The 23,831-nt window shown below is 36.6% G+C and overlaps 1 protein-coding gene across 4 annotated transcripts in view; it reads right to left on the reverse strand.

Annotated features, from left to right (window-relative positions):
• Positions 1 to 9,031: 9,031 nt before the first annotated feature.
• The window catches only part of CEP192 (centrosomal protein 192), a 69,716-nt gene continuing 54,916 nt past the window's right edge, over positions 9,032 to 23,831 (reverse strand). For 3 of the 4 annotated variants that reach the window (XM_063326479.1, XM_063326478.1, XM_063326481.1), the window contains 8 exons: positions 23,099 to 23,303; positions 22,581 to 22,660; positions 21,579 to 21,674; positions 19,917 to 20,036; positions 16,002 to 16,123; positions 15,133 to 15,256; positions 14,613 to 14,671; positions 9,032 to 9,529 (listed from right to left, as the gene is read on the reverse strand). In XM_063326479.1, coding sequence (XP_063182549.1) covers positions 9,391 to 9,529; positions 14,613 to 14,671; positions 15,133 to 15,256; positions 16,002 to 16,123; positions 19,917 to 20,036; positions 21,579 to 21,674; positions 22,581 to 22,660; positions 23,099 to 23,303 — 945 coding nt within the window. In that variant the 3' untranslated portion in view covers positions 9,032 to 9,390. The remainder of the gene's footprint in view (positions 9,530 to 14,612; positions 14,672 to 15,132; positions 15,257 to 16,001; positions 16,124 to 19,916; positions 20,037 to 21,578; positions 21,675 to 22,580; positions 22,661 to 23,098; positions 23,304 to 23,831) is intronic. The other variant, XM_063326480.1, reaches the window with a different exon arrangement.

Genomic DNA, 23,831 nt, shown 5'->3' on the forward strand with positions numbered 1-23,831 from the left:
AAACCCTACAGGACATACTCTCAGAGAATCAACAGGTTGACACACCCTTATTTACCTGAAAGGAAGAAAATTTTTCCTGCTCTTTGGATCTTATACATGCCAGTGGGTTAAATTACGAGTCTTCGTTGCTTTGGCATTCTTTTCCCACTCCATGGAGGCTCTGGTCTCCAAACACTGATACCATCCACAGGAACAAACAAACAGAAGTTCTCATCTGATTTTCACACAATTGCTGAAAACCTGTAAGATAAAGGTGAGAACATCTGAACAGATTATTGAACAAGAATAAAAAAAAAATCAGCAATATGAGGACACAAGATACTTCTTTCTGGATACAGAGACCCCACTTGCCTAGCTATCATCCTTTACTATGAACAAACTTTCAAAGACTGTTTCTCTCTAGTACTCATGAGTCATTTTCTAACATCGCGTCTTTGGCTGCTTGAAGCATTCTGAAAGTGGAAAGCAAACAAAATTGCTTTTAATGCACTCATAAGAGGGTACTTCAGTTTTTTTTAAAAGCCATTTTTTCCTCTATCTTTTAGCTGCTAGGAGGCTTTAAATGGGACCCCTGTAGGTTTTTGTCTGTAAACCATACGAGAGCATAAAAGCTTGGAAAACTTGCAGAGATTCTGAAGCAGGTTCACACAGCTTCATTGAAACTGCATGTGGTTTTGAAGCTCACCAGGGCTCTGCTCACAAGGAACCATTTAATATTGCCAACTTAAAAAAATAGATTTAAAACTCATAAAGGATTATGATGAAAACGTAAGACTTATTTTGTAGGCTTCCAGCTTGAAAGAAAAAATACTATTCTGTAAATAGGGAGGAATGGGTTTTCATTCTCTAAAGGCTTTTGGTATTGTTTCTTTGAAAACACATATAGGAGCCTGAGAAAAGGATCAGAGCAACCTCTGTAAACACAGCCTGAATTAACCTGCATCAAAGTGATTTACCTGTATCAAAAGACTCAAACTGAACAATCCATTATACCAAACACATGGTGGCTCAACTATCGTAAACGCACTTGTAGGAGTGGTACAATGGAAATGTGTCAAATCTTTCCCTGTCTTTGGAGGTGACTCTTCTCAACCCATTTCAGTATCAATCAGAATAGCCAGCAAGAAGAGGTGGCTTGAAAAACCACTACTGCCATCCATAAATGCCATGAGAAATGTAAAACTACTTTCATTTATATGAAGAATCAGTCAAATAAGATTTTCTGACTGTTATCTCGCTATCACCAATTTCTCATTTTACATTGTAAGGTTTACTAGAACTTGGTGCTGTGAAAGAAAATGAAAAAGTATTGTTTTGAATGCTAAGGAAGACATGAAAAATTTATCACGATAGGGTCTAATATGGCATTTTTTGTACATACACGGTTGTCATTGAAGCCTGCGAGAGTTCTGTGAGGAAAGATTGCCAGATTAGATTTTTACTTCAGTCAACATTGAAATTCTAGTAAGACACCAAGAAGTTAACAGACAGAAATGAAATGGTGTTTTTCACATTTTCTGATGGCAAGTGGTACAATGTATGGATGATGTTTGGTATTATTTAAATTTGCTGTGGGACTGATTTCGCCACTAGAAGTTGCTTTTAGCTTTTATACTCATTATTTATACATTTTATACTCATCAACAGTGAATAATACTCAGTATTGCTGTTGATTTCAGATTAACCATCCAACATGTCAGCAGCTGTGCAATGCCAGGGAATCAATGTAGCTGTTCACTGGGATCATAAAAAACATGGTGTTGCTCACTGAAGCTTATTTTTCCACAATCACGACCAGCCATGGAATTAATTCCTAACTCAGGAAGGCCCATCTAACCTCTCTTCTGTTAATATATAATACTCCAAAAGCTGTTGACGTTTTTTCCTAGCAACCTATTTGTCTAGGAATCCATCGGCCAACATCAAATGACCAAAAATCTGTAATATGTGAGCCCTAGCATAAGAGCAGGGGAGAGTACAGATCAACAGTTTCCTAAGGCCTTGCAATAGCTGAGATTTTTAAAGAGCTCCCAGAGGTACAAAGGAAAAGGTTCAAACCATGAAAAGGAAGCCAAAACGTTTATCCCTGCCTATTTGGACTGCAAGGGACAGAGGACCTGACCCCAAATCTAGTGACAGGAAGATACACTGACCAGGTGCTTAGAAGACTTTATTGCCAAGGTATACTGTGCCAACCTTGTGTGTACACTTGTAGCAATCTTCAGTGCTTCAGAAGAAGGTAGGGAGGGAAATGAGGAGAAAAACACACACACACCCCCCCCAAACAAAAAAGCACAAACAAAAAAAAAAAAAAAGAAAAGCTTAAAGCTTTCAGAAGCCAAGGAAGGGAAGGCGAAGGGAATTCCTTCCTGGATCCTACAGGTAAGTAGCAATTCTGTAGCATGGCATTAACACAGCACAAGTGTAATGTAAACAGATACTCAAGTAGTCTCACTGTTAAAAAAAAAAGAGAGAGAGAAAAAAAGAGGAGGGGGAGAAGTACTATTCAAAGTACTACTCAAAGAGAGTAAAGTCTGGAAGAGCATGGCCCATGGCTGGCATCTCAGTATTTCTTTTCCATCACTTAGACCAATTTGAAGAAAATCCCTGCAAAGAAGCTTTCATAAGATGGCATTTTTCTGATTCAGTATAGCACCAATATTCCTTTTGAGTTTTATAACTGTTCCTAGAACATTCTTGGCAATGAATTTAAACTTTTTGAAAGAGGTTGCATTTCACTGTAAATGGTTATCTGGTATTCACAACACAAAATAAGCATTTGAATATTTATTGTGAGCACATTGCATTTTAGGGAGAACACACAAAGATTCTTACCACAATTATCTTGTTCCAGCTTTAATATATTAGCTGTCACCTCTTTAATGGATCTTGTGAGAAAGGAAAGTTTCTTTCTTTAACTCTCTTTTCCCCCTGAACGCAATTACCACCTCATTCAGAGCTCTTTGTGTCCACCTAATCTCTCTGATTATGTCTCTGACACCACCACAATACTACATGACTGACATACCTGACAGCTGTGACTAGTGACAGAAAACTCACAATGAAAACCAGCTCTATGCAGGATGAGTATTACCTACCGCCAGCCTCACAGAACAAACATGGAAGGAAGGTAAAAAAGGGGTGGGGGCATTTCACCACTAGCCTAACCCCTACCGATTTTTCCCTCTTTTTAGAGCCAAACAGCATTGACAAGCAGAGCCTCTTTGTACATACCTACCTAATGAACCAATTGTTGGATGAATACAAAAGAACACCCATTAGTATTTTAATTTTGAATTTATAGAGTAGAAAATGCATGTTTGGAGACCTGACTTACAAGTAGGACTTTGATGGATCATTTTGTCTCTCTCCAGCCCTTTTGTGCTTCTCCGGGTCATAACTCCCAGCTGGTGCTCAACTGTCAGATTTAGGCAGGTGGCAATAGACGAGAGCCTGCTGAGGAAAGCTATACCTGAAAATGCCATTCCCAAACAACAAGCTGCCACTGGAATCAAGCATAAACTATTTCAGAATTCAGCATTTTGAGACAGAAAGACATGAAGCAGTATTACAAATAACTTACTAATACAATAGCAGTAACGAATACACTAATCAGGACAAATATTAAGGTAGAGTGCTTTATATAAAGTGTCTTATACTTACAAAAATCCAGGTTTTTAATTAAAAGCTTCTGACTTCTTTTCCAACCCCATTAAAAAGAGGATAGGAATTTTGGGAATAGGGATGAAGCAAATTTTTCCAAAGATACTGAATATTCAGAGCAAACAATCCAGTTTCATCTTTCTGAGCTCTTGAGCAGCTTCAGAAATTACACATGCCCAGAAACAGAAAGGGCAGAAATCAAGCAAACATTTTTGAACTGGAATTTCTACAGCCAAAATGTGCCACTCGGGCATCCAGTTTTCAGAGCTGATCAGATAATGTTTACAGAAAATTAATCTAGGTGCTTCACAGCCATCTGATTTTACATCTGAGAACTGCTCATCTAAGAGTTTCCTCAGACAATCATACAGCAAAGATAAAATATGCAAGGTTGAAGGATATGCTTGGGAAAGTTTTGTGGTCAAACAGTATGTTACTGAAAGATAATTGTTCATTTTCTATCTTAACTTTCTTATGCTCCGAGTAAGGTGTTCATGCTGTTACTATAGATTCAGCACAACATTACTTAATTTTGAAAAGGTCTAAGGAGCAGTTCAAGTAAGTGAATAAAATGTTTAAAGAAAACCCCATTTTTAATCCATCATGTTCCAACTAACAATATTTGTTTATTCTGTGCTTTAAGTTACCACTACTTAGGAACCTGTAACGCAGATTCCATGTTACATGATGTATCAGTGAACTAATGCAGTGTTGTATAGAAGCACGTTGAGAAAAATCTCTTCTACTGTTAATGTCAACTCAAATTCTCAAATGGGAAGCTAGAATCGATATTCTATTTAACTGGTAAATTTGGTGAGAAAGTTCGTATGATGCAAACATTGCCACTTAAAAAGATTTTTAACCGTCATCTTTCTTACTGAATATGAGGCATCACTGCAGGCAGGTGGATTCTTCACACAAATATTTCATGTCTATCTTACTGATAAGATGCATACTCTTCACCTATGCTATACAATGAAAGCAGTAAGGCATGAACTTTTATTATCTGGGGGGGGGGGAGGGAGAGGACGAAGTTAGAACAAGATAGCTGTGAGTAAAAGTCAGGATATTCAATTAAAATCCTAGGGACAACTGATCTTATGTCGAATGTCCACTCTTTCATTAGCTTCCAAGGATTTTTGTTTCCATAATGCCTTTTTTCATTTCCAATGATGCTACAATATAGAAACATAGCATACTTCACATATGTAAGGTATATTACCTATCAACCTCATAGTGAACTCCGATAGCCCTGTAGCCCCCCAACTCCTCTCACAAATCACAGGAGCAAGAATATACCAGCATTTCACCTAACAGACATTCCTACCACAGAAATGCTCCAAAGTCTTAATGTACTCCACTTCAAAAAGCAACCACTGCCTTCGGTAACTTACTTTATACACCAAAAAATCCTCATAAAATTCTCTTTACCATTTTATATGATCAAAATAATTTTCTAGACAGACAGGCCTTAATATGCACCTTCACTAGGTTTTCTGAACACTAATTAGTTTCAGATGCCAGGGCAACAATCTCCAAAACACACTGAAGCACGTGTACAGAATGTATTATAACTCCATTTGTAGTCAATGATGTGAAAACTTTACAAAGCTGTTGAATAATTATGATTACTAATATCCCAATTAGGTTGGGCAGGTACAAAGACATCCTTAGTGTTAGACACTTAATGAATTTTTAAAAATAATTTATTTCTAAATTTTCTCTCTGACTAGCCTTAAAACCAACAAGTAGGTTTATTATTAATTAAAGAGACACTGTTTGGCGTTTTTTTTGTTTTGTTTCTTTTTAAGTTTGCCTGCTTGGGATGTTTGAACCAGTCTTCCCAGTCTGAGACAAAGGATTGCATCCAACAACAGGAGAGAACTGAAAAAAGTTTCAAAACTGACAATGACAAAAAAGTTGAGGAATTCTACCCAAAGCTAATTCTATTTCTTTTATCAAAAGTATCACTGTTGAAACTCTTAATCCAATTTGCAGTCTTTGAGAATTGGTCAGAATTGTTCTATTTTTCTGTATGCCTAAAAGGTGTGGAAACCGAGATCAGGGCTTCTTCATAGTAAGCGCTGGAAAACTCAAAGCACTCTTGACTACAAAAGTTTACTACATAGATAAGGTGACCATGGGGAAAGCAGTCTCATTTTATGGACTAGGAATGGAAGCAGTTTGAAGTGACTTCTTCAAGACTTTTGAAGTCCCACTTCACTCCAGTGTATTTTCATTGCTTGCACCTTCATTACTGGGTAAAAACTTTACCAAGAACTGATGAATCAGCTGTCTATAAAAGACTTGGGCTTCCACTGAAGTACTCCTTTCCTCTTCCTCACCTTTTCTGCCTCTCAAAAAAATAAATGAAAGAAAAAAAAAAAGTCACACACAACTTACTTATTCTTCAGCAGGTAGGTTAATTATACATCATGTCATACTACTAGAAACTTCTGTTAAACATTTGTGAAACAAGAGCCTAAGGAGTAAAACAACTAAAATATTAGAAGATTACCTATCCTTCTTATATCACCTGGATTCACTTCGATTTGTCTTCTGAATACAAGTATAGCAATATAATTCAAACAACCGAAACAACTGCTGGGGCAAGTGCTCTAGGGATGTTCTGCACCACAGCCTGGTTATGGAGTTACCAGCCTGTAGCTTCCTCTTCACACTGCAAAGAAAATCATTGTTACTAGAAGTGAATCAAGCAAAATGGTCTGCAAATAGATGCCAAAATATTTAGCATCACTTGCAAACCAGGATTCCCTTGGATAATAAGGACAGGTCATTTGATCATACTCGTTTCTTCAAAATGTGTTTCACCCATATATGTATTTACACATTTATACACCCACAAGCACAGTTCAGCAGAGATTATCCACAGCAACACATTCTGTGCCCTCTTCCTCCCTTATGCCCAATCCAAGTGGCAACATAGGAAAGAATGCATAACTGTTCCCCACAGTTCTCAATAATTCAAGAAAAGCCCATAACAGAAGTGTAAACAGAGTCCCAGACAGCAGCCCTATCACACGAACAGCACGCAAAGACAATTCGGACTTTAAACCAAATAAACTACTATACAAAATTGGGGTTTCTTATTGCAATTCAAAGGCGCTCTTTCACAAAGACCACTATTTAGGGGGAAATTCTGTGTGACAACACTGACAGACATTTCAACTCCTTAGACACAGACAGAAACAAGGTATCTTTTTACAGAGACTTGTCTTATTAATATAGAAGGAACAGAGGCCAGTCCAGCACCAAAGTCATGAAGGTTTAATTCTATAAGATTGAAATTTAGAGGTAAAATAATTTGGAATAAACTGATATCACAATCAGTCTTTGACAAAAATTTTGGATGTGTTCTAAGAGTTATTTTATCCTTATGGAAACCAGTGTTATGAAGAATCTTACCACAGGAGAGACCATCATCTAACCTTGAGGAAACATCTGCTAAAAGTGTCCCAATGGAGAGTAAAAGGTACAAAATCAAACATATAAACAAATAGTGATCCTTCCTCCTCAGTGATCCAGTTTCCTTATTAACAGGCAATCATCCAAAGACAATTTCTCCTAAGAAACCAGTGTCCTTGAGGAAAAAGTAAAGGTTAATCAATCCCACCAGAAATTGGTTCAGAAAAGGCTACCATCAAGTTGAGCATGTAAGACTAAACCACAGAACTTATTAAAACATCAGGTTTAAGTGGATGTTCAAGAATAGCTGCTAAAGTAGTAAATGGATAGTGGACATGACTTCCGTGAACAATAAACCACGAGACTTCTCTTCAATAAATAAAACTTTAGCTACATTAACACATAACATGAAACAACAGAAGAGAACCTGTAGAACAGTTGGAGCTAATGACCTGAAGTCCATACTACCTGCATCTCACAAGGATTCTTATAGCAAGAGGCAGGGACAACTTTAGAACAGAGGGCAGCTGGAAGATACTCAGCTAGAAAATGCAAAGGCTTTGAACACAGTAACACTGAGCTCGGATTTTTTTCTGGCTATGGAAGAGACTTCCGATTGTGCTTCTAAAAATGGAACCAACATAGGCCTTTTGGACACTCAGGTCTTTCTCAAATGAAGCACCCAAGCCTGTTGACAGAAGATTCCCTCCTTTCCAATTCTGTATTCAGGTGAAGTACACAGGCATCACATCAACTAGGCAAACATGCAAGCAACATCTGGCAGAGAGAAGGCAAGAGGAATGTGGTCACTAGCAGACAGGAGCTTATGTGTTGATGGGAGAATAAGGACATGGCAAGTCTTCTAATGTCTAGTTTAGTTTCTTTTATTAAATCTTCCCTCCCTGGTTTCCAAACCACTGAGAAATGAGGTTTTATGAAGAAACAGCAGCTTTAGTGTATTTTAACATAATACTGGTGGTGTGTATCCAAGGCAATGTGATGGGTAACTTCCCAGTTTTTTCAAGTTTTAGTTGTTTGAAAATGCAGTTAAACAAACAATCTCATATTGAAAGGAATTTCACTCTCACTTCTACCAACCCAAAGAAAGGAATAATGTACGTATGCTATGACAGAACTATGCTGTCAAAAAGCTATGTTTCTAGCTTAAGGCAACATCAGACATACAGCTCCATGCTACAGAAATAAAGCAGCAGACAGAGCCAAAGGGTACAAAAGACATGGTAATAATGGGTAAGCTGATTGTAGAACTGTTGTTCATTGAACTCTACAATATAAGAACTGGAGAGCACTCAACAAAATTACAGTGAAGTCAGTTTAGCACACAAAAAATAACTTTTGTTAAAAGAGCACATAGCGAACTTTTAGAGCTTGCTGCCACATGAAGCTGTGGAAACAAGGTGTCTAAAGCGTTCAAAGAGGTAAATAAATAAATGCACAAATATGTCCATAAATGGGGGGAAAAAAAGGATAGGTGGGAATCTATCTCCCATCCCTAATCCAATGACTGCAGATACTGAGGAAAATGCATATGAAGTGAACCAAAGGCAGCAGCCAGGCTTATGTCATCTCTCAAGGCAACATATTTTCACCCCTGTGCGAGGCAGAATACTGGGTTAGATGAATCGTTCTGTAGGGCTGAAGGCAGTATTGCTCATGTTTAATTTACACTGGTTTTACAGTTTAAAACAATGCTTATGCCTGACACTGAACTGTGTAAAAAGTTAGGGCTGATTGTCAGATCACCAGTCTGGTCCCAGCTTTACCAGACGCAGACATGATATCAACAGGTCAGCTTCTGTATTGCAGTCCCTCCCCCTGCTCCCCAAAGCCCCCTCAAAAACTAGCATTGCCTAAGAGCATCCAGCTTGATCCCTTACCTACAGCAAGGAATCCTCTAACTAAAGACAGAAATCAGGCAGAATAACTGTTAACACATAGATTTTATTTCTGTATTTACAATGCTTAAAATAAAATACATCAGTATCTAACTATTCCTAATAAATGCAAAAATAGAAAACTTCCCTTTCCAACAAAAGTGCAGAAACATAAATTAGAACATGATAACTTTAAAACATACAATGTTATTTCTCAGTGTTTTTACTATGAAAACAGACTTGTAAAACAAGCACCATAATTCATCTTACAGAAGAGTTTCCATCAAAGCAGCATCACAGGGCAAAACAAGTAGGATGTTAGTACAGAAATGTAGTAACAAATCTTTGAATATTTTGAATGGCATAAACTGTTATAAATGATTATAAAAACAGTTATAAAACTGTTCTATTTTTTTTCAATAGCTTTACCATATAGTCGAATATTAACTGAGCCATATTTGGTCGTCATCACAACGAAGACACCTTCAAATTTTCCTTCTGTCTTTGGCTTGAACTGGACTGGCACATTGATGTAATGATGGGATCTGTAAAAAGGCAATTATGTGCATGTTCGTTGTTAATAAACATCCTACCAGATAGACAAATTCTTGTCTAGTTTTGATTTTCACCAAAACAGAATATCGGATGTGCACTGGATCATCAAGTTTATTCTTATAGATTTGATTACACATTATTTTTCTGAGGAACTTTGATTCTAAAGGTAATCCTTTCCTACTAATTATGCAAAGTAATACTTTATTGCTGATAGTTTACCTAGATAACTTTGGTCTGCCTCTTTGCAATAATATTGACAGTACATAAACTATATTTAGAGAAAATTTACTACATTTCTTCCCTTCGGAAGTCATGTGACAAGTACACTAAAATTTCAAATTCTTTTGGTAATTCCACCAAGCTGAAGCTAGTAAAATAATTTCAATTACTTCTAATTGCCTCTATGTTAAGAAATATTTTGTTGAATCATTGCAAGTCAATATGTACATCCTCAAACAGTGTTTTAAAGATTTTACATTACACCTTTTTAGGTTATATGATTCCTCTTCTATTCAGATTGAATAAAAACAGACCAAATGTAACGGGTGGCTGCCTTAATTGTCTAAAGCCTAGAGCAAACATTTTAAAAAAATATAAGCTGTACAAGCAACACGCTGGAAATGCTGAGTGGCAGCCTATTGGATTCCATGGCATCTAACAGAAACATCCAGCACTAACGGACAGGCAACAGTAACAGGCACATAATGGAATACAGAAAAATTAAAAAAAAAAAACCCAACAACCCACCAGCACCATTTAGTAAGACCAAAAAAGAAGAGAGAGCTTTGTTTTCTTTTAGTGTAGCTTCAGTTTTCTCCCCTTAACAGTATTTATAGTATTATCCAACATCCTCTGGCATGTGCTTATTTTCCCTACTTTTTCTTATTTCGTTCATACATTTTCACATTCCTTTCCTCTACACTAATCCAGCCTCTCATAATCATTCTCTTACCTTTCTTCTACATTTGGAAATCATAATATTAGCCCTACATATAAGCCTGATCCCAGCCTCACTTGTTTAGTATCATCCTTAGTGCTAAAACAGTTACACTAGCCAATGTATTTTGATTTTTTTTATTGTTTTTGTTTTTCAAACAGATCCTGGTCAATCAAGTAACTTAAGAGTATGCACTTTCAGAATAAAGACTGGTATGCTACTGTATTTTTTTAACTGGGTTAATACAAAAACAGAGCACTTAATTATGTAGTACTGAACTACAATCAACAACACAGCAAAGGAGTACAGCCAGATCAGGGCTTCATTTCTCATACTTCATTGCCAAGTGTTGTATAACAAGCCTGACACACTCCATCTCTTTATCCATCCATAATATATGGGATGAAGATTTTTACTCAGCTTTATTTAAAAAAAAAAATCTATTTTATAAATAAAGAACATCGATATGACTATTTAATCTGTAATAGATGCATTATATTAGAAAACACAAATTTCAGTAAGAATAGAGTCTGCAGCTGCATACAACCAGACCACCTGAGAATTTACAAAAATACAACTGAATTCAGTAGAAAGTCAGGATGGATGTACATCTTCATCTATACCATCATCTCTAAAATAACATATGTATGCTTCCTCACATAATCTAATGCTTACTCAAAAAGAACAATATACCGAACTCAGACTATCAAAAACTTAACAGTAAGTTATGTGTTGCTCTTTTAAAGAGATGGCCACATCTGGCTGTCAAATACTAATTGCTAGAATACATACTATATGACCTCAGCGATACTGAGGCAGAGCACAGTTTCTCAGCATATGACAGCTATATTCAATTCCATTTGACCTCTGAATTCAGGTGTCCATTTGCTTGGTGCTTTACACATTATAATTCTTTTCTAAAAGCAGAATTAGTCAGACATTATTTAGAGTTTGTTTTGTAGCAGTCAGTTGATTTCTCACAATTGGGATAAGGCTCAACACACTTGAATTGTCACACTTCCTAATCCAAAGGGAAAGATGCTATTTTCATTTTCTTCAACGAATAAAATGAAAACGTTCAGACTCCAGCTACAACAGCTCTTCAGGCTACTACATAGCATAAATGTTCTTAGAAATGAAGCAACCTGGAGGATTTTTCTCAAGTACAGTAGCCAAAAACTAGTCAAGAAGACAACCAGATGAGCAACCTGGTCTAGTGGGAGGTGTCCCTGCCCATGGCAGGGGGGTTGGAACTAGATGATCTTTAAGGTCCCTTCCAACCCAAATCATTGTATGATTCTATGAATCGTATCAGGACAAGCAGAATTCCCCTGCGATTAACTGTTTTTCTCTTAATGAAAAGTTTTACTTTACTTCAAACTTTTCACTATGCCTGCAACTCAATTAGTCTATGAGCACTATATGGCCTTTACAGGTTGTTGCATCAGTTTTAAGTGGTACTTATCAGAAGTCAGGTGTGTCTGTAGCTTACTTCATAGACAAACTAATACCATAGTCTTCTAAACACAACAGCAGCGATAGGTAAGTTTAAAAGGAACAGCATGGGTAAGCTACATCTAAGCCATAGTAACCAGATCTACCATCAATCAATCGTGACTCCTGATACCCAGAACAGTGGCTACTAGAAACAAAAATAATAAGTCAAGCAAAACACAGTTTTACCTTTTAGTAATATCTGAAATACATACTACCCTGTAATCAACTTATCAGATGGCTTCTGAAGGCAATACAATAGAAACGCCTTAGTTTCAAACTTCTTTTAGTCAGGTATAGCCTGGGAGTCCTTCCAGAAACAGAAGTTAGCCAAAGGTTTTTAAGAAGTCAAGTGATTTTTAATGTTTCATCTGTATGTTTGTGTCACTCATCATCTTGTTAAAGGTACTCTCTCTTCAGTAAAAAAAAATTCTACTCTGTCAACAAATAGAACTCCTCTTTTGAATGCAAATTCCAGACAGAATTCATTCCCACCGATTCTTTGCAGGACTTACAACATTAGCTAAATGACATCTCTGTGGTTAAAAAACCAAAATATACACTTGAAGATATTTAGCGAAGATTATTAAAATTACTTTCTCTTTTTTTTTTTTTTGCTACAGTTTTGGTTGCAAGATCCTGTATTTGAGTAAAGCCCATTACTATTTTCAACTGAGCAAACTGTGGTACATGAACCAGCAGTGCTAAGTAATGTACTTGTGATCACACAACCAGTTGAACAACTGGCAAGCCACTATACCAACTTCTGAAGGTCAGACTCTTGATACTAAATACAAATACAAACTTGCAACTCCATTATCCTGATTTAAAACTTGATTACACAGATCTGCTTTCAAATTTGGCCCTCAAAGTGAAGAGCATGCAACAGACCGTTTACACCACGTGACACATTTTTGGTCCAAAAATATACATAGGTAGTACTTCCTATTTTTACGCTTTTATTTACAGACTAATATTCCAAGTTCCTGCAAACAGTCTTCTTATCCAATTACTTTTGACATTACTTTTTAAGATGTCCAGTTAACCTAGTTTAGATGGAAAACATTAACACTGGCTTTCTTGAAACTCTCCTTGATGCTGTTCTCAAATAAAAACCATTTAAAGAAGTTCTTTTAACACTTTTTAAAAAGCATCTATCTAAGTCAAGTAGTTCTTCTGTGCTTTGTGCTCTTAAATGGGAGAGCTTCTTCAGAGAGCTATGTTGACTTCAGGTAAATGAATTTTAAAAAAGCTAGGAAAGGCCAATATTTACAACTGAAGAAAAAAACAGCCAAAGTTACTAGAAAAAAAGGTTGTGGAATGTTATTAGAAAGTGCAGTATATTCAGTTGATAACCTTTAGAAATGGTAGACTGAATTTTAAACTTGTTAACTCTACTTTAGATAAAAGCAATAGGAGTTTGTCATCTCACACAGAAAATATACCAAATAGCTTTTACAGCATTCCTCAAGAATATTTTCGAAATATCTAAGTCTCTTCCAGTTACTCTTATTTTTTTCCAGGGACAATCAAGTCATCCTGTCCTTTGTCTGCAGCTGTACAGCCTCAGACAAATCTAGCTAGTTGTCTTTATTTGGATAGATTTTATCTCAGCCACTGCCTCCATAAAAAAACCCTTCTATGCCATCTGATGTGATATACTTAATAAAAAGATGCCAGTTAAATAGAAATATTGGAACTCCAGTATTTCCTCCACTGCAATTGGAGTTAAAACACTTTGCACTGAAAAGCAGCCTTAAGGATACCTTGACTACCTGTGACTAACACCACGACAGCCCTGTCTTTATAATAAATGCTAAGTATCATTGGCAGACACAAAACTAGATTAGGATCCAGAGTATTCAGTTCCATTTATGATTTTGCTCACAATTTCTGTCCCGTATACCCTTAGTTTCCCTGTCTTTAAAATGGGGACCTGTTTAAACACTGAGAATGTACGCTGTATGACTTCTAATGAAATAGTTGCATTTCTGTCTTCCTGACAATCCTGCTGTTACAGATGAGCACATGACATGCTGCAGTTCTGGAGAGATGACTAATAGGACTGTCAAATACTCGTCGTAATGAACCCTAAAGATGACTGGGTTTATTTTGAGGGATTGTTATCACCAACTTGAAGGTTCCTGTTGTGCAGGTAATACGCTGAAATACCTGGTATGACCAGGCAATTCCACTGGCTGCTCAAACCTTGTATTTGCAGAGAATCTTTGATGCAGCTCTGCAGGTTTGTCAAATTAGAAGCATGATGAAGGCAATTTGCTTGGTCTGTTGTGCAGAAAGTATAAATGGAAGGAATGACTTGATTGTGCACAGCATGCCAAATGGTTAAATGAAGCATTAGGCTTAGCATTAAAAGCAGCAGCACTGTTAGAAACAATTTGCAGGGAAGAAATTGGCAGATGCAGAAATAACTGTGTGGGCTCATTCTGCTTCTAACCAAGATTACAGAGTACAGCTTAGCAAAAAGAGAAAGAAACCAAAAAACCCTTAACTAGACAGCCAGAATGTTGGATATTTATATCTACATTTTAGCACTGTACATATAGAGAAGATATTTATCTTACTGAATTAGTTGTTTAATTTTTTTGTTAGGAGAGAATGTTATCATATGCATTACTCACCTTAGAGAGTATTTTGAGTGCTTGATGTAGAAAGGCTCTCTGGGACTTACAAATTTCAGCTGCAATTTAATACAAAATGCTTAAAAGCACACTATATCTAAGCCTATCATATTCAATTTATGACACGCTTAAGATAAATCAGGTCACTTACAAATACAGCTTTACACAGACACAGGATTTAAAAAATAAAGCATGCCCACATTTGTACATATTAAGAAAAATTCACATCTCAATATTTTAATGAAGTTAAAAAATAAAATAAATAAATAGGGATAATAACAAATTTATGCAAACTATGATCTATTATTTTTTCAGTTGCAAGTATATTATAAATACACTTAACAATTCAGCAGACAAAAGAAAAAAATTGAGAGCAAAATTCTTCAAATATTGACTTTTGAAACTAACAAACTAAGACTTGTACTATTGCAATCTTCTGCCAAGAGTAAAAATAACAGTGCAGTTGAACTGTTGGAAAGACTTATGAAAGTGTATTTAAAATAAAGTCTGTCAAACTTACCAAGTGTGTTGCAAAGGAATTATTCCGCAAGTTGACCTTTAAGGTGCATGATTCCCCAACTCTAGTTGGGGGAAAAGTGTACAGGTCTTCTGGTGCATATACTCCTCGAGTTATTTCATTTTGTCTGATTTGAAAAAAGGATTTAAGATATTAAGATTTCTTACTTACATGGTCTGTATATATTGACTGCATACTTCAAGATAACAGGTGTTATCTGGAGAACTAGACTCTTCTCAGAGATGCCACGTTTAACCAAAACATTTTACTCCCCTGCCACATTCACATCATCCCCTAGTAATAAGAAGAACTGGAAATCAACTTCCGACTGAAGAACAGCAAGGTTAAGTCATGCAGTACAGTGGTCTTCTCAGTAGTGACTTTACAGTTCTATGAAGTCTCCAGAAGGGAAGTATACAAAAGCATACACAAGATTCTGCTGCTGATACCAGTTCATTCACAGCAGCAAATCATTGTTAGGCAACTGAGAAACCCAACTGAAAAAAACCATGGGAGACTGAACAATACAAAGCCATCAAGAGGTTTGGCAAGTCTGGTTTTTGCAGCTATTTACTCTTTAACATAGAATCATATGATAATTCAGGTCAGTAGAGGCTAAGGAGGTCTCTAGTTCAACCTCTTGCTTGAATCAGGGTCAGCTGTGAGGTCAGACCAGGCTGCTCAGGGCTTTGTCCAGACAGATCTCAACAACCTTCAAGGACAGAGACTGCACAGCCTCTCCACACAGCCTGTTCCACCACATAGCTGTCCTTACTGTAAAAAAGGTTTTGGTTGTGGGGTTGGGTTTGTTGTTTTCCCCTCCTTTTTACCCAGTTGCAGGCTCTCCCGTTTCAAGTTTTGTCCATACATACCCTGTTTTAATTGTAGATGCTTCAGAGTAAACCTTCATTTCTGGTATGAGTGGAAGCTCAGTTTTTGTAAAGGCACTTGCAGAAGCTTTCACAATTGAAGTTTCATTTTCAGTTGTAGTACCCTATTGTCAAAAATAAAGAAGCCTTTAAACTTTGCATTCAAAAGTATTTAAGTGTTCAAATATGTAAGTCATTTCCCTTACCCAATCCAAGACTTTTCATATAATCTTTCAGGAACAGTAGTCTGGATCATTGAGACAGAAGCAATGATTTAGGAGGAACACTTTAACAGGCTTCTGTGTCTTATGAATACTTTATCTGTCAAAAGCCAGTTCGCAACAAACCAGCGGTGCAGGTGGAATTTCAAGAAGGCTGCTACCAACTAAGATTTTACTAAGAGCCAAAACAAAAAGCAATCCCTCTGCAGATATTCAGCCCGTACGCCTCATGAACACGTCAGCTAGACAACTGCTTACAAAGAAGGAAGGCATTAAGACATCATTATAGTTTGAATTCTCACAACAGCAAAAAGCTTCTTCTCAAAGATCTCTCCAGATGTCTCAGAGATCCTCCTCAAAGATCTCTCCAGAGAAACAGAATCTGATAATGCATTATATAGTAATTGTGACATTCAGACATACATTGTTACATTAGGCCCAAATATTTACCATCATCATTTGGTCAGGACCCCCATTCAGTGTACTCTAACAGAAAAAGACCAGATCACCCTAAGGGAATACTTCACCAAATAGCCAAATTCAAATTCTACGTTGTTTAACAAATCTAGCTTGATACTGTTTGGGGCCCCTTGGGTCACAACATCTTGAACAAAGTTAAAGAACCAAAAGAACCTCCTACACTTACGGTTGTACGACATTATCTCAATTTTTGAAACGGTGCTGATGTTTTAGACAAGTAGTTGATTCCCTTATGCGGGGAAGATTAAAAAAAATAGATTGATCTTCAATAGAGCTGCTATGACAAACTTGTCTTTTAGACATTCATTTTTTCTATTGAAAGAGCTGCTAATCAGTCTGTCGGAAATAGCAGCAGCCAAAAAAAAAGCCAACCTTAAAGAATATTTTTCAGTTGCAAATAATCCATGAACCACAGTAGAACCCAATACATAAAGACACAAGAGGATTTGTACACGTTACTTGTTTCTAGAGTTTTTAATTTTCCATGTAGTGAAAAACGATAATGGGTGTCATACCTCACTGTTATCATTCAAATTCTAATTTATCAATAAGGCAAGTTTAATGCATGAGAATACAGCAAATTATGGAAAATGATCAGAGATTCCCCCAGTCTTTCTAAGGGCACCTTGAAGTACTGCATGCTTTACCATAGCCTGCACCAACTTTTCCTGTTTTAAATGAAAGCAGTATGTTAACACTGTCCAAACAGTTACAATTGAATGCTGCTGTTCCAAAGCAACCTCAGGAGCATAGAAGTTTGTTTAGCTTTAAAATTGGAATTGTTTTGTTCACAGACTTTAAAAATATTTTTCCTCCTCTCACTTCTGGGATACCCAAAGAAGATGAAGCTCTGTACTGCAGGTAGTAATAATCAAATCGGGATTCTTAGCAGTATGTTTTGTGTTAAGAAATTCAGATCAGTTTGCTGCAAAATGATACATTAAAAAAAGATAGACAGTTAAAGCACATAAAACGTGTAAATTAAAAAATGGTATGCACTTAACATTCGTAATATCTTCAAACAGCTGCAGGGATTCTCTATGCAGTCCTCAACTTTCTACGTGCTAAAGGAGCAACCAGAACTTAGATGCTGTCTCAGCCTTCTGGCAGGTTCTTGCTAGTTCCCCGTGTCACCCAGAGAAGACCAACAATTAGACTGAAATACCAGTCCAAAACTTTTGTGTACAATGATGATACTCATTCTTAGCTCAATGATCTTAGAACTAAACCTGATAGCAGCCTAAAAATGTTTCTCAGGAAAGAAAAAAATGTGTTTGAATGGCCAGTAGTGAGAGGTTGGGGCTGCAAAGCACATGTAGAATCCCTCCTTTCTTTGTCTCGGATCAGTTTTGGAGACATGATCTTCTAAGCTCCTGACTATGGTTTCCAGTGGTGGGGACTGCAAATGCATGCAGAGCATAATCAGAGTTAATTGGTCTTTCAGGAAAAGATTAAAGTGGTAAGGGCCACTGATTTTCCTAATTTCACATTGTTCTTTTAGTTCTTTCCTGAGCTCTTCCAAATTTTTCATTTCTTTTGTAGTGGTGCTATAAATAAATACCACTCAGTCACTCTGAAGGGCAGTCAGTCAAGTCTTCCCACTTCATTCTATCAAAAGCCATGTTAAACAGAGCTGTAGCCCTCTGCCTCAGCAAACTCAGCAGGATCCTAGTCCTTTTCAAAATTGTAGTAACACAGTCTAAACTCATCATCTATTAGGTCCTAGGGATCAAAATCAATTTGTCTTCTTGACTAAAAGTGTATCTGATTAAAAAGCTCCAACAATCTAAATAGAGGTTCTGTGTTGACCCCTCTTCCAAACAGGTGCATGGTTCCTTACCTAGTTGCTAAATGAAGTATTTCCATTTCAACTGTTTTTCAAAATGATCATGACATATTTCAAGTATTTTCTACAAATTTTTCCCCATATGCACAAAGAGATGTTGGAAAGATCTGATTGTTAACAGCTTTGAAAAGAATCAAAAGGAACAAGTCTGACACAGTAGTTCAAAAACATTAATATCAAGTTGTGCAGCTCAAAGAGTTATACAACTCTTGACAACTAGTAACATTTTAAGAAAAGAATTCTTCAAAACTACAGATTTCTGATAAAGAATTAATCTTCTCTCAATTTCAACTAGCTTTAAACAGACAAGAGACTTTTTCCTCATTTTATGGAAAATTATGTTCAAATAATTAGATGAAAGCTGAATAAAAATCCCTCCCAAATCAAACATTATACAGGTCTCATTCTTCCTGCCAAAAGTAGAAGTCATTTAACATATAATTTTTTTAAAAGTCTCCTTTTCAACACAATTAACTACTGGGAAGAACAAGGATCCTACAAAATAAAAGGTAAGTTACCCTGTCAAGAAGGGTAAGTAAGGTTCCTACTACTGAAACAGACTTGGTACACTAAAGAAATTTCCCAAATCTTTACCTGGGCTTCTTAGAAAAATCAATTCAAACTCTCTGGAGAGGACAGCAAAATATATATAGCAATCGCACAATGATGAACGTACAAAGCTCTTTACATTCAGCTCATTTAAGTAATCATTAGGATTAATTCTTCCTAATAGTAATAGATTCTCTATGTAGACCTCTCTTGTATGGATGGTGAAGCAGGGATTAAAAGCAAGGTAAGGAGAGTGCGGAAAACCAATTCTAACTCACCATAAAGTTAGAGCTGAGGAACAACAGCAGAGCAAAGGAGAGCTCAAATCTAATCGTGCCCATGTAAAAGTCTCAAAATCACCCCACCTGTTATGTTACTCTGATAAAATACTCAGATTCTATCACAGACGCATGCATATCTCCAATATGGTTATTTGAAAATGCCAATATGGCATTGAGTTACATATTATAGCAAAGGTCAGTTACTTTGATATCTTTTTTACAAAAATAAAACCAATCCACTTAGTGCCTGATACAAACAAATCTACAGAAACAATTCCCACAGAAAGCAAGTTTGTCTCCACTTTCTCTGAGCAAAATAAAATTTTATGTCTTAAATGGCAAAATAGAATGCATTATCACATAAGCAACATGAAAAAGGTATTTTTGTAACATAAGAAAAACAGTACAGTTCAGTCCAACAAAAATATCAGCAGGGTTTTTTTTTCTTTTCAGAATACACCAGGGCATATGAGAAAGCACTGTACAGTAAAATTCAGATGTTGTAAAAAATTTGTACTCAGGACAGCATTTATATACTCACTGCTCCAGAAAGCTGAAATCTTATTTTGTGTTTCCAAGTAGGTTTTTCAACTGGGTGACACTCGAGGTCCCAGAACTGGGAGTAATCCCCTTTATCTCGAGGTAAAAAGATTACAGCAACCTACCGAAACAAGAGAAAAATTTTGCAGAAGGTTCTTAGAATAATCTAGTCTTCACAGTTTTACCTACACGAAGTTATCGTTAAGCCGGCACAAAATTTACACACTATAGAACATATATTCCACACACAGGTTGTCTTGCAGAAAACAATACAGCTCAGCCTCCTTTGCCCATAAGAGAGAAAGTTCTGATGAAATATGTTGTGCAAGCGATCTTGAACAAAATTTGAGTTCAGCTAATCTGCTTCAAACAAAGTCAGCAAGTGCTTGCACAATTATTTAATTTAGTAAAATAGAGAATGGGACCAGGAGGGGAAACACACACAGCTGAAAAACAGCAATACCTTCCTTCATCTAAGCTAAGCTGTGAACAACTGCACTTCTCCAGCTCCAAGTCTGTAAGCACACTGATACAATTACTAGAAGGCCCGAAACTTAAACCAACTTGCAGGCTACGCATTTGATCATACTTAGAGGTCACCTATGTAACAAAGGCTTGTCTCTGTATAGTGCTGTACCACATCAATTCAAGAGCAAACTTGCATTTTTTTCAGAGTTGAAGTATGTGGAAGAAAGAAGGAGAGCAGCAGATTAGAATAGATCACTACAACTATAATTAGCCAAATATTATCATACCCACTGCAAAAAACAGCAAATCATAATAGCACTGTACCTTATCAGCTCCAGCCAACGGCCTGACATGCAATAATGTAAATGTTATTCAGATAGGCCTGAACTAGGATTGCTAATGCAAAGATAGTTGTTTAAATTCAAATAATGGTGTTCAATATTATGAAATAACTATGAAACCAGACAGGAGTTTTTTGTGTCTTGTAAACATATTACAAACTGCATCATGATAGAAATAATGTAGTTCAGGAATGTCATAATAATCCATAATGATTAAAAGATAGGTATTCATGAATATGCACAGACAGAATTGAAGTAGCATTGATGGACAAAAGCCCCATAGAAACCCATTCAGTACATCCTTGGATGTGCTTTATAGTCGTGGTTATGAAACCCTCTACTGGCCAGGAGATAAAACTGTAAGTCAAATAAAATCAACTTTAGGAACAGACAACTTCTTGAACCGGTATGACAAGACTGCTTCTAAGGCAGGGAAACCAGTTCTCACACAAGTTTTGTTAAGAACCCAGTATTATTTGTGATTTTCTTGTGGATTTTTATGTAACATTTTAAAACAATTTTAAGTTCTAGAATAATTTATCTTTAAAAAAAAACCCACCACAACACACAAAACCACCACCATGTCAGAGTCAAATAACAGATTGCATGAATTCTTAGAATCAACTCGTCTGACATTATGCCAGCTGTGGTAAGCAGATACTGACTACTTGGATACACCCCAGAACCCAATTTTGGAAGGCCAACTTTTTATGATTATTGGATAAAGTATGACCAGCTTTAAAGTATGACTAGTTTTTAACTCAGCTGTTATTTCAGAGAATTTCTCATGTAAGACCCTATTTTATAATTGAGATACACTAATATGCTTGAAATATTTGTAAGTGTCAGTTTACCTTCTCTTCTCCATAAGCTTCAAGAGTACCGGAAACACGGGAACATCTGAAAGCGGAGTAAGTAACCCTATAAACACAACCAGTTTCATCCACATCCTGCAAATAAAGTTTTAAGCCAGATTCAGAAGGGAAAGTTAAAAAAAAAAAACCACAACAACAAAAACCACCACCACACAATACACCCACACACACGCTACCCCTGCAAAGGACTGAAGAAAATACACCCAATCAAGCTGCTTTCAAGTGAACAAATAATATTGACTCCCTAAAAGCAAATGAATAAAGACTAAAACTACTACAACATTTATGCAGTCACCATGACTACTGACTTCCAGTTTAGAGGTGGTGCACTGGCTGGAACACAGCATACAGAGTCTTCTGGGCTACAGCTGAGTGCGCTACATATTCATTTTTCATCATTTCATGACAGACCATAACAATTCTAGCATAAAATCAAAGTGACCATCACAGCATTTCAGACTATCAAAAAAAAAAAACCCCAGAAAGAATTTACAAACATCAATGGTACAGCTACAGTAGTTGCACAGGCAACAGCAGTATAATTCAAGCATCCTTGACCTAACTTAAATTACCTACAGAGACACCATGTACAGAGCAATTCCAGAAGCACAAGCCTCAAAACAAGGCAAATCTAGATTCTGGAGCCAAAAGGGAGACACATCTTTTATGTATGCTTGACTACTTAATGCAATCTGGATGATGATACTGGATGAGCACAGACAAAGTCTGTAAGCCAGTAAGTGAACCAGAAATTGTCCCACAGAGCACTGATGATTCACAGTCAGGGAGCACATTAGAGATGAAAAAAGGAGTAAAACATTTTGCTAATATGGACAGAAGCAAAAAGAAACTTTGTAATTGAGTTAATGCTCAAATATATATTCTTTCTTGAGAGGACGGAAAGAGAAAGAGCAGCAGGAACAAAGAAGGAAAAAACCCCAAAAGATCTGCATAAAGCTACCAACACACGCATTCACTCACTTTAACATAGGGTGGTGCCAAAGATGACAAATTCCACTTCACATTTTCATCACCTTTATTCTCCATTTCCAGGTAACTCTCTAGAAGAGAAATATCAGACTAATACATTAAATGTCTTTGTTCAAGTGTTCAGGTATCTTTTGTGGAAAGAGTTTAAACAGAAACTATGTTTCAAGACACACAGAAGTTTAATGGAAACAGTTCTCATGACACATTCATCATTGTTACTTAAAAATTGGCAACTTACCTGTCTATAGATAAACCTATCTGTGGGGAAAAAGCATGGCTATACTACATAAGGGGCGGGGGAGAAAAGAGGACTTCTGAAAAGAGCTCCATCATAAGGAGTAACATTTCAAACTAGAAACAGAAGATGGGAACTGGTCAATCACACTTGTCAGACTAAGAGACTAAGAACAAAGTCAAGGCATTCAAGTTCCCAAACATGCAATACAGTAAACAAAAACTCTGAACACAAGATACTGTAGATGTTGCATTTACAAAGTAAGCAGTATTACCTGAGCTGTGGCCAGGCCTTGTTTTAGGAAAAACAATGGTTCTGTTCTTTATTTCCATTTTTACTAGAGGGAGCACTGGGAGAGGTTTTGCCACATGAACAGTAGGACTTTCAGACTGTGGAGTAAATATATCACGTCTTCTGGATGGAAAGCCTGCTCCAGACACACTCTGTGCCACTGCCTCTTGAATTTGCACTTTAATAAACTTTTGCACAATTTGGAGAAAAAGAAAGATTCAAATAGTGAACACTGATATATTAACAAGTCAAACTATTTAGCTTTATTTCCTTAAGCTGTAAGAGCTCATGTTCAGCTTCACATTCCAACAGAGAAAGAGTCTCATACGTTCAATCACCAGGTCTTCTCTAGCTTCAGTTCACAAAGTTTAAAGCCTTGAGGACAAGTTTAATTTACGAGAAGAGGAAAATTTACTGAAAATTTGCTATCTAGACATTTTAATTCAATAGCAACTAGTTAAATTTAATTGACAACTCCTACAATATTACCTGCTCAGAGAACAGGAACAAGGCTGCCTTATACAGAACAAGCTTTGTGCTCACTTCTGCTACATAATTAGCACTTCTGAAAACTTCAGTTAATGCTAGTAAAATCTTAGCACACTTTTTGCCTAATTGGATAGGTAGCAAAGAAATGGCAGAAGCATTATCAACTACTATAACTCTCACAGTTTGATTGCTTTTCCTATGTTTTTCTTCTTTTGTCCTAGTAGGTT

This window comes from Chroicocephalus ridibundus, chromosome 2 (assembly GCF_963924245.1).
Source record: "Chroicocephalus ridibundus chromosome 2, bChrRid1.1, whole genome shotgun sequence".
Classification (NCBI taxonomy): Eukaryota; Metazoa; Chordata; class Aves; order Charadriiformes; family Laridae; genus Chroicocephalus; species Chroicocephalus ridibundus.